At 53.6% G+C, this 11,534-nt stretch overlaps 1 protein-coding gene across 2 annotated transcripts; it reads left to right on the top strand.

The window, feature by feature from the left end:
* Positions 1-5,262: 5,262 nt before the first annotated feature.
* FNDC4 (fibronectin type III domain containing 4) lies at positions 5,263-11,236 on the top strand. 2 transcript variants are annotated; one of them, XM_052689000.1, is made up of 6 exons: positions 5,263-5,448; positions 8,077-8,192; positions 8,384-8,588; positions 8,887-8,976; positions 9,296-9,429; positions 10,000-11,236. In XM_052689000.1, exons 1-6 carry the CDS (start codon positions 5,376-5,378, stop codon positions 10,030-10,032), a joined length of 651 nt encoding a protein of 216 aa, XP_052544960.1. In that variant the 5' UTR covers positions 5,263-5,375; the 3' UTR covers positions 10,033-11,236. The 2 variants fall into 2 exon arrangements, with proteins under 2 accessions (XP_052544960.1, XP_052544952.1); XM_052688992.1 differs by having other exon boundaries at positions 5,267-5,448; positions 9,997-11,236.
* Positions 11,237-11,534: the final 298 nt, after the last annotated feature.

Here is an 11,534-nt window from a genome sequence, read left to right as displayed (position 1 = left end):
TCTGTTCTGTGTGAAACCATGTTGGTTGGTTTTACTTACGATGTCGTTCAGTGTCAGTTTTGCTGTTGGTTTGGTGAGAAGACTTCAGACTGATGAGCTGTGAGCGCTCTGTTTGCCATTATTTAAATATTGGCACAGTGCTGGCTTTCACTCCTTGTCCTGAAGAGGGGGAGAGAAAACATGGAAGGTTTGTTTTTTGTTGTTCTGTTTTGTTTGAATGACGATGAACTACAGAATCACAGAATGGCCAGGGTTGGTAGGAGGGACCTCAAGGATCATGAAGCTCCAACCCCCTGCCACGTGCAGGGCCACCAACCTCCACATTTCATACCAGCCCAGGCTGCCCAGGGCCCCATCCAACCTGGCCTTGAACACCTCCAGGGATGGACGGGGCATCCACAGCCTCTCTGGGCAGCTGTTCCAGCACCTCACCACTCTCTCTGTAAAGCACTTCCCCTGACATCCAAACTAAAGCTTCCCTCCCTCAACTTCACACCATTTCCCCTTGTCCTGCTGTTATCTGCCCTTTCAAAGAGTTGATTCCCCTCCTGTTTGTAGGCTCCCTTTAGGTACTGAAAGGCTGCACTGAGGTCACCCCACAGCCTTCCTTTCTGCAGCCCAGCTCCCTCAGCCTGTCTTTGTAGGGGAGGTGCTCCATCCCCCTGATGATCTTTGTGGCTTTTCCCTGGACCCTCTCCAGCAGCTCCCTGTCTTTCTTGTACTGGGGGCTCCAGACCTGGACACAGTGCTCCAGATGGAGCCTCACAAGAGCAGAGTAGATGGGGACAATCACCTCCCTGTCCCTGCTGGCCCCCCTCTGCTGATTTACAGCAGCTCACTTCTGTATCTGCATGGAATACTTCCCACTTGTTTCTAATATCTCCCACGGTGAGGACAGCACACTGTGCCAGACAGGCTCTTCCATGGGTTCCTCACAGAGGCATTATGCATACCTTGGATGTTTCTCTGTGCACTGTCACGGGTAGCAGTTCTTGAAGCAATCTGGACCTCAGTGATGGCAGTGACCTGCACAGGAGGTGGCTGGAGGGATGATGTCACCCTGGGACACTGCCTGGCTGGAATGATGGGCATAAAACCAACACCACGAAGCACGATCAATTTCTCAAAGTGTTGCTTGACTGAAGGCCAACTTTCTTCAAAATTAAGTAGGTCAATTTTGTAATTAAAATACAGCAAGATTAATAAAGAACTGGGGGGGGAAGCAGGGATAAATTGAACAGCACTGCTTATTAATTAGTGCAGTGTCTCTTTATGTATGTTGTATCAGTTTCAAAAATCCATCTGATCTACTCTTATAGGTTTCCTAAATCACAGAATCAGAGGATCGTTTCGAGTTGGAAGGGACCTTTAGAGGTCATCTCATCTGACTCCAGTGAATGGGACGTGACAGAGCAGCGTGGTGGTGCTGAGCCACCTGCCAGTGTTAAACCACCACACCAGGAGATGCTCCTGGCCACTGCTGGAAATGAGTCCTTTTCAGCCAAGAGTTAATGCCATACCTAGTTTCTAACTAGGACATCTTTGATTTTATTCCTAGCTATTTAATGTTATGCAACCTCCCTCCCTAGACCAAAGGGCCTTTAACCTTCAGCACATTTTCCCAGCTCTGTGTATGCAGCAAAAGACAACCTTTAGGTTTCTTTTTTAAGAGCTCGAGCTCTTTCTGTCTCCCTGTGAGACGTTTCCCATTCCACAGATCTTTGTTTTCTCTGTGCTCCCCAAACGTTCACGTTCTTTTTAGGTGAGACTCCAGGTCAGTTTCTACATCTCCCATGCCTGCTTTTCCCATCTACAGACAGAACAATCTTCACAGTTTACATAACCACAGAGGATGATGTGTGTCCCTGCTGCCCTTGAATCCCTTTCAGCCATTGCTTTGCAGGATGCAGGTTTAGCACAGCCTGCTTTAAACACATCAGCTGTGCCTACACTAAGAAATTAGAGAAGACCAGAGACCATTTCCAAGCACTGAAGTCTGACCATCCTGGCTGTTTAATTGGGGTTTAGCCCCATTGATGCTTTCCCACACTATCTCCAGGCACTCTTCAAGACATCAGCATCTTGCAGTCTGGGTACACGCATCCTATTCTGAACAATTTAGTGGCTGTGGTAGGGATAACTGTTCAGCTGACCCCAGGGCCTGGAAGTAGTAGTGGACATGAATGCATGAGCACCATTTTGTCCAAGGGATCCAGCCTGTGAGAGCCTTGGAGAGCATCCCTGTGCCCCATCGGTGGTCCCAGTGGTAAATTGTAGTTACAGTAAATTGTGTGTTGTGTTTGGATGGGAGGGCAGCTCTGCAGAGACTTGCAAGGGTGGGAATACTGCTGCATAAGGAAGCAGGCTCCCCTGTCATCAAGAATGCCCCAGAGCAACACGGCCACAGTGAGAATTTGGGCATCAGCAAGCTGAAAATCATGATAGATAGCTCCAGTCCACTGCTGTACTTCAAGCACAAGGCCCCAGTCTATCAGAAGGTACTGCACTCCATCCCTGGCCTCTTTATGATCTCCTGAACAAAAGGGAATATTCTTCAGATCAGCCTGAATCTGGACTTGGAATCATAGAATCCTTACAGTTGGAAGGGACCTTGAAAGGCCACCTAGTGCAACTCCCCTGCAGTAGCAGGGACACCCGCAGCTCCCATCAGGGTGCTCAGAGCCTGATTGAGGCTTACCTTGAAAGCTTCCAGGCATGGGGCATCCTCCACATCTCTTTGTTTTTTTCTTTTCCTTTTTGCTTTGCCATTGTGTTCTGAGCTGAAGATTGCAATGGAGAGGTTGTTATTCATTCCCTGTTGCAATTAAGCTTTCAATGAAAGTAATACATTGAATTGAATACACTGAATTTTGGCACATATGCAATTGAATATTTAAGTTGTATTTAAAAAAATGCCTATTTTAAAAGGCTTGATAGCCATTAAAAGTGTTCAGTCATCTCTGTCTTTGTAGTCTTTAAGTACTTAGAAGTGCAGTGGAATAACCCCCTCTAGTTTTATAATAATACTTTTTAAATAACACTTTCCTGTCAAATTGCTTTTCATTTTATCAGGCTCTTGGCTTCAATGCCTTCATGTGGTGTAAATGCATCTAAAGAGGGGCTGTAAGAAAGAAGGGAACGAGTTCTTTGGCAGGGTCTATTGTAACAGGACATGGGGAAATCATTTTGAACTGAAAGAGGGGATATTTAGACTGGATATAAAGAAGTTTTTTACAATATCATCATAGAATCAGAGAATGGTCCTTGAAAAGGCCCACAGTGATCATCCAGTCCCAACCCCCTGCTGTGTGCAGGTCACCAACCAGCAGCCCAGGCTGCCCAGAGCCACATCCAGCCTGGCCTTGAATGCCTGCAGGGATGGGGCATCCACAGCCTCCTTGGGCAACCTGTTCCACTGCCTCACCACCCTCTGGGGGAAAAACTTCCTCCTAAGATCCAACCTGAACCTGCCCTGTGGTGGTGAGGCATCGGTACAGGTTACCCAGAGGCGTGGTGGATGTCCCTGCAGACAGCCGAGGTCAGGCTGGATCTCTGAGCACTGATGGAGCTGTGGGTGTCCCTGTTCATTGCAGGGAGTTGGACCAGGTGGCCTTTAAAGTTTGTCTTCCAACTCCAACCATTCTATGTTTCTATGAAACGCTCTGGGAAGGGGTGAGTGGTAACATTATTCATCAGGGATTCTCATACCACTGGATCAACAGGGCATCCACGTCTCAAACACCTTATGCTGTGCTGTTGTCCCATCTTTAAAAAATGATCGGCTAGGAAATACGGTAAGGAACCACCAGGACACAAATGGTGCAATGTGCACGCATAGAGAATAACCATTAGCTCTCTCTTACAATAGAAACTGGGAAGCACCAAAAGAAGTAATTGGGCAGCTGGTCTAAACCCAACAGAATAAATTACTTTTCACATTGCACATAATTGCATAGCAAAATTCTTGGCTTCACCGTACCCTACGATAATAAAAAGTATTGATGTCTGTTCTTGGGCAGCACTGAACATCCCCCAAGCCAATTATGGTAAAAAATTACCACCTCCAAATGAACAAAAAAAAGGAGATCAGGAGTTATTAGTGACTAGCAGAAGGACTTCACGTTTCATAAAGATTATAATCTCAAAGGGTTGCTATCTACCACCTGGTGATGGAGCTGAGCCACACATTTGAATCATAGATTTGTTCAGGTTGGAAAAGGCTTCTCAGATCCCCAAGTCCAGCCCCAGCCCATCCCACCATGCCCACTGACCACAGTGCTGCATCCCCACAGTTCTGGAACACCTCCAGGGAAGGTGACCCCACCACTCCCTGGGCAGCTGTGCCACTGCAGCACTGCTCTTTTGGAGGCAGGAGTGGGGCTGTGAGGTCCTTCCATCCCAACCATGCTGTGATTCTATGATACCAAATGCAGACAGGTGAGGGGAATGGCTGGGCAGAGCCGCATTGGGGTCACAACTGGTGGTGTTATTGGGCCCAGCTGGGCATACAGTGCCTCTCCTGCCAGGCAGGGAGTGGAACACAGCTGACACAGGCTGCAGCACTGTGGGGATAACATCACTCCAATTTTGAAGAAAGGGACAAAGGGAGAGCCACGGAACTACACCTCTGTGCTGGGATATGATGGAGGGACAGCATCAGTGACAGAGGGAAGGCAACTGATCTCCTCTGCCTGGTGTTGTGCACGGCCTCGGATGTTGGCTGCCCAGAGGGGCTATGGATGCCCCGTCCATCCCTGGAGGTGTTCAAGGCCAGGTTGGATGGGGCCCTGGACAGCCCAGTCTAATATTAAATGTGGAGGTTGGTGGCCCTGCGTGTGGCAGGGGGTTGGAGCTTCATGATCCTTGAGCTCCCTTCCAACTCTGGCCATTCTGTGATTCTGTGGTCCTGCACCACGTCCTTATCTCTGCACAGAAGAGATGTGGATTTGAAGGCTGTAGGTAAGGGATTGGTCGCAGCGGGAGGCTCTGTGTCCATCCGGGTGGACGAGCGGCGTCCCCATAGGGGTCAGCATTGGCATGGGACACGCTCGGGCAGCGGGCCCACGGGATGCTAACGAGGTTGAACGAGGCCAGAGGAGCAAAGCACCGCGTTCGGATCGGGGCAACCGAAGACACGAAGATTTGAGAACCGGGGAACGACGGCGGAGGGCGCTGCGGTGCCGCTCGGGGTTGCGGGGCGGAGCCGGGCCGGGAAGGGAGGGAGGGAAGGAGGGAAGAAGGGAGGACCGTCCCGCCCCGACACCCCCGCGCTGCGGTCGGGGCTCTGCCCCGCTCCGTCACCCGGCGCAGGGAGCGGGCCGGTGCCAGGGCTGCCGCCCGGGGCAGGGCTGCGGTCCGGGGCCGGCCCCGCCGCCATGGCCCGCTTCTCGGCGTACCTTAACCCCGTGCTGGTGCTCTTCAGCTGCGATCTGTGCCTGGTGCGAGCCAGTAAGTGCCGCCGGGGGACGGGATGGGGATGGGGATGGGACGGGTGTGGCAGGCGGCGATGCCCCGGGGCTGTCCCGTGAGCTGTTCCCCGTGAGCTGCCGTGCCTGCATCCTTTCGGCTGTCCCCGCGCTGCTGTCGGTTCAGACGGAGGTGATGCGCTTTAAGCCGGGCGCTGCTCTCCTTCCTTCCCCGACTCACCTCCATGGCGATGCCTGCCGCCGTCTGTTGGCCCATTCTGCATTGCTACGTCCTGGCAACCCGTCACGGCGGAATGGGCTGCTTCATTCTGAGCTCGGCCCGGTGTCCGTCCCCTGTTGTCCCCTGGCAGCCTCGTTGCACAACGGGAACTCCGGAGCCCGCGGCATTTGGGAAGAAATGCGGTTAAAAAGTGACCCCTCATCTTCAGGTGTATGGAGTGAGGCTGGCTGCCCTGCCGCAGGGATGGATGGCTTGGACCAACATCTGTGCCCTTGAGCAGCAGTGCCAAGGGCACAGGTCCTCCTCCAGAGGCACAGCAGGACGGGGAGAGAGCGTGTGGGGCTGTGCCCCATCCCTGTGCCCAGCCACGTCCACCAGTGCTGCTACTGAGGTGCATCCGTCCAACACCTCCATGGTAACAAGGGTGCTCCAGGCCATCAGCCTCTTTTTGTGATGCTGCCCCATTCTTTAATAGGGTTTTAATCAGAAGTGAAGTTGAATAGCTTATAAATGATGCAGGATCATTAGCGCTGGATGCACTGCGTGGGGCTGAGCTCTGGGAATAGCATGCCACAGAGCCCAGCAGTCTTGGAGGAGCTCAATGTTAGGTGTTTTCTAGAGTCATATCAGAGTGCAAAGGTTTTGCAGCCCTGAAAAGCCCACTTGGGTCTTTATAGAAATAGAAATCATAGAATGGCCTGGGTTGCAAAGGACGTCAACAATCGTCTGGTTCCAACCCCCTGCTGTGTGCAGGTCACCAACCAGCAGCCCAGGCTGCCCAGAGCCACATCCAGCCTGGCCTTGAATGCCTGCAGGGATGGGGCATCCACAGCCTCCTTGGGCAACCTGTGCCAGTGCCTCACCACCCTCTGGGGGAAAAACTTCCTCCTAATGTCTAACTGACTGAAGAACAGTTTGTGGTTTAATGTGGGGATCTTCCTGTGGTGAGAGCTCTCCTTTGGAGGTCTTGTTCCACTGACATTCATCTTGTGTATCCTTGGGGTTTAACATTGTCTCCGTGTTTCCAGAGTGAACTCGTAGAGTCACAAAATCATTCAGGTTGGAAAAGACCTCTCACATCCCAAAGTCCAACCCCAGCCCACCGCACCATGACCACATCCCCATGGTTCTGGAACACTTCCAGGGACGGTGACCCCACCGCCCCCTGGGCAGAGGCCATTACCTCTCATCGCATTATCTGGTTCCAACAGCTGACTCTTTCTGTCCTCACTCTTCCTGCTAGGTGTGCAAATCCCACATGCTCATCGTATGTTCTCTGCAGCAAACCAACCAAGTCCTTGTCCCAGTCCACGTGGACCCAGTAGCGTGGATCACGGATCATTGCAGTGACCTTGCTCTCAAACTGTGGTGACTCAGTGCCACGTCTCAGCATCCCCAGCATGAAGCTGGGCTGGGCCATGCTGTCTTTCTGCAGAACCTAGAAAATTCTGCAGGTTCCATACATAGACTCTTGCATTGCTGAGATGTCAGACCTTTAATTTCTCTGCAAATATGTCGGGCATGTGCAGACCTTCCTTCATTCTGTTAGATGTAAAAGTCCACCTAATTTATTATTGTGATGAAGCATCAGGTCTTGTTCTCGGCCTGAGGCCAAATGGCAGCAGGATGTGGCCACATCCTTAGCACTGAGCTCACACGTTCCAAAGAGCGTAGAGCACATCAGGGCTATGTGCTGGGAATGGCCCATGGCTCGTGCTGAATCCTGAGCCGTGTGAAGAGTTTGGGCATGTGCTGTCCAGTTCAGACCTCAGTAGTTCCAGGGGCTGAAATGACAAAACAGCAGCAGTGGTGCAGCCCGTGGGTCAATCCAAAGGATGGCAGTGGCTCAGTATTGCTGTCGGCTTTTCAGCTGATGGCATTGCACTGTCAAAGTCAGCTCTGCCCTCTGCACTGGGCTTTCCTCCCCAGTTTGGGGCAGGGAGCAGCGCCAGGCAGATGAGGTGCCCAGGCAGAGCTCCGTAGTGTGTTTATTCCAAGCTGCCCCATTTTTCTGTCACAGTTGATATATAAATACTGTGTCTGTGCCGCTTCCTACGCAGCCCTGGGTGGTGTGCCAGGCATTCACAATGTGCACATGCACAGGGCAGCCCCAGAGATTGGAGGATCCTCGTTTCACCGTCACAGTTGTGGTTGAAGTGCTGCATTAATGTAGGGCTTGTTTGGACTCAGAACCCCACAGAAGCGTGGGACTTTACTACCAAGAAGCTGCTGTGTCTGGGCTGAGCAGCAGCATGCCATGCCAGGCAGCCCTGCTGCGACTCTGCAGGATACTTTCCAATAGATGAAAATCTGAGCTGCAGTGGGCGAATGCTGGAGAAAACCCCCGTGGTTGGAGGGAAAGGGAAGGACGAGTGCCTTTTCTGACAGATCTTTTGCTTCTCTCCCATCGATCCACCCCTGCTCACCCAGACAGGCCGCCATCCCCCGTCAATGTGACTGTGACACAGCTGAAGGCGAATTCTGCCACCGTCTCTTGGGATGTGCCAGAAGGAGACGTGGTCATCGGCTATGCCATCCTACAGCAGGTACCCAGGCCGTGTCCCCGGGGGTCCCTCTGGCCGCACAGAGATGCTGCGGAGCGAGGTGCCGGCCCACCCCAGGGGTGGAGGATTGCCTGGGAAGGGAGGAGTGAGGGCAACTGCACTCAGCAGAGCCCTGCAGGCAGGGTGCAGCTGGGATCAGCTCCCTGGGGGATGACAGCTCTTCACTCTGGCAGCGGCAGGATGGTCAGATGCAGCGCTTCATCCGGGAGGTGAACACCACCAACCGGGCCTGCGTGCTGTGGGACCTGGCAGAAGATGCCGACTACATCATCCAGGTGCAGAGCATCGGCCTCTATGGGGAAAGTCAGGCCAGCAAGCGCGTCCACTTCCGGACTCTGAAGGAGACCGACCGCCTCCCCTCCAACAGCTCCAACCAAGGTGAGGCATTGCCCGAGTGCCACTCGTGGGGCCGTCTCCTTTCCACTTCTCAGCCACGCTGTGCCTGTTGCCTGGGGTTGCCTAAATGCTGGCCGTGAATCCAAGAGAGATGATGTGCAGCGTGGGTCTTTATGGAAAGCCGTAGGCTGCATGCCTTCTTCCCAGTCAACGTTTGTTTGTCAGGGGGAAGTGGGCCTCTCTCTGTAGCTCCTCAGATCCTTGAATGATGCTGGTTATGAGGTGGGTTCTGCTGGGAGGGTGATTAGTGCCAGCCCTGGCCGGCTGCTCTTCTCCACAGGTGACATCACCATGGAAGGGCTGGATAAAGACAGGCAACTGCAGACAGGAGAGATCATCATCATCGTGGCCGTGCTGCTCATGTGGGCAGGTGAGTGCCACTAATAGCATTCCAGCAGGCTGGGACAGAGGTACAGTCTTGGGTCCACAGAGAGGATGGGGCTCAGAGAGTGCAGAGGAATGGTGGCATGGTCCTGGCATCCTCCTTCCTTGCAAGACCATTGGCACTGGTTCTTCTAGATGCTTCTGGCTCCATTTTCATAGAATCGTTAAGGCTGGAAAAGACCTCTAAGATCATCAAGTCCAACCATCACCCCAACCCCTGGCCCTGGCTGCTCTCCCGCTGTGACAATGGGGAGGGGAGAAGGGGGCAGCCCTGAGGGAGTCCTTCATCCCTCCTCTTTCTGCAGCTGTGATCGCCCTCTTCTGCAGACAGTATGACATCATCAAGGACAACGACTCCAACAACAACAAGGAGAAGACGAAGCCATCCTCGGAGCACAGCACTCCAGAGCGACCCTCTGGAGGACTGCTGCGGAGCAAGGTGAGGGCGAGGGCTGACAGAAGGGCTGGCATGTAACATCTGCTGTGCCTTAGTGGCTGGACAGGTTCTTCCTCTCTCCAGAAATAGAAAACACCCCAGTTTGTGTCCTCACTCCAAAAGCCGAGGACTAGCAGTGAGCCCTGGGGCAGTCTGTGTGCCCCATGTGTGAGTGCAGGAGAAACAGCCATTGTGATGGCAGGACAACTCTGCTGGGATGGCTCCCATACTGCAGGATGGTAGCTGTCCTCTCGCTGCACAGACAGTGCCCCATCACCACCCCACACAGAGGCTACACCTCTTCTGCATCTCAGAGAGGTCAGCACCTGACTTGTTCTTTGTTACTCAACAAAGAGAACCTGCTCTAATGGGATGTTGCAGTAGTTTTTTCCCTTGGGTCTCATCTGTCGTCTCTATTCATCGTGCAAACTCCATTCCCATGTTGCCCACTGGCCTGATTATGTCTCCTTGGTTTTCAGGACTTTGAGGGCCAAGTTCTCTTTCCTCCTCCAGATTTCCCAAGGTCTCCATAAAGCATAGCCTCAAAATGTGTTTTTTTTTCTCTCATAGAAGAAATCTCCCTCTGTCAATATAATCGAGGTGTAAGTGCAGCACCAGCTCTGCATCTGGGCTCCTGGGCATCACGTCAGAGCTAAAACAGGCCTTGGAAGAGGAGGCAGCACCAGGCAGCCAGCCTGGAACTCTGCATGCGAAGATCCACGTATCCGAACTTACGCTTTCCCAAGGGCACCTGTCTGGGGATGTGCATGGAGTTGGCTCCCGGCCGTGCATGTATGCCTGGCCCCGCTTCCCTGCCGCTAAGGAGTGTGGAGCTGAGCGATGGAGTGGGGGCATGCCACCAGCCTGTGGGGGAGCAGAGGGGCTGCTGCCCTGTCCTGCACACAGCCCCGGTGGGAGGCAGCATCCCAGAGCCCAGGCTTGGCCAGAGGCTGTGGTGCAGCTGTGTGGCACCAGATTCCTGCCGAGGAGATGTTCTGGGGCAGACCTGGCTCTCTCTGCTGTGCTGGGGGGGAAGGATTTGCACCTTTCTGGCTCCGAGGCTGAGGGGAGGGCGCAGTGCAGATGCTGGCCCCAGAGCTGTCAGTGAGGTCATGGCAAGGAGGCAGGGGGGCTGGGCTGTGAGAGCGAGTCCCTGCTGGAGGATGGGGCCCACTGCACCCCATCATTGCAGTGAGGGGCTTCCCACGCCTCGCCCTGGCACAGGGGACAAAAACACAAATGAGAGCTTGAGGAGTTAGTGCTGCTGCAGTGCCTGGCTGGGCTGCAGCAGGGCAGGGAGCGTCAGTGCCGTGGGTGAGGCGAGGCTCACAGAGCAATGGGAATGGGTCTGGCCAGCACACTGCTGTGGCTCTACCACTTCTCTGTCAGGGCTCACTGTGAGTGTGCACTGCGTGCATAATGCAGCCAGCCTGGCTGGATTGGTGGGATGCGTGTTGTGTCCGAGGTTGAGGTCTGGGCCAGCGATGTTCTCGTGCCAGAGGCAGGGGATGCAGGGTGACACAAGGAGCCCCGCTGCCACAGAGGCCGTGCCTGGTGCCCTTGCTGCTGCTCTTCCCTCCGTGCTCTGCTCTGTGGCTGGTCACTGAGCCAGGCGCTGGCTCTGCAGCCCTGGACCCAAGCATCACAGGATCCAGCGTCTTCCAGGAATAAACCTCCCAGCAAAGCACTTTCAGGACTCTCACTTCCAGGTGCTGTTCAGCTCCTGCTGCAGGACTGGATTGGGAAGGGACAGGGTAAGCAACTCCCTGTGGCGGGGTCTTTTCAATAAAAGCATCCTGGCTCAAAAGCAGCGTTGTCAATGCAGTATTGCAGGTGTGGGGGGGAAAAGAGGGGCACACGTCTAATTGCTTCTTGCACTCCTGTGTATGGCCCTGTTCTTGATAGCACGTGCTCTGCAGCAGGTCCCCAAAGGCTATCCTGCACTTCTTTCTGGCCTTTGAGAGAGTACCAGCACTGCAGGCTGGCCTGTCATGCTGCACGACATGCAGCTGCTGAAGGAAGATGATGCCAGGGCTGCTGGCAGGAGGCTGTGCTTCTCCCCATCAGGTGAAGAGAGCAGAATACAAAAGCTGTGGCCAAATAAAAAA

Source organism: Tympanuchus pallidicinctus, unplaced genomic scaffold (assembly GCF_026119805.1).
Source record: "Tympanuchus pallidicinctus isolate F22 unplaced genomic scaffold, pur_lepc_1.0 scaffold1, whole genome shotgun sequence".
NCBI classification, from domain to species: domain Eukaryota; kingdom Metazoa; phylum Chordata; class Aves; order Galliformes; family Phasianidae; genus Tympanuchus; species Tympanuchus pallidicinctus.
Note: the sequence above shows the minus strand (reverse complement) of the source record. Positions and strands in the feature narration are given on the sequence as shown.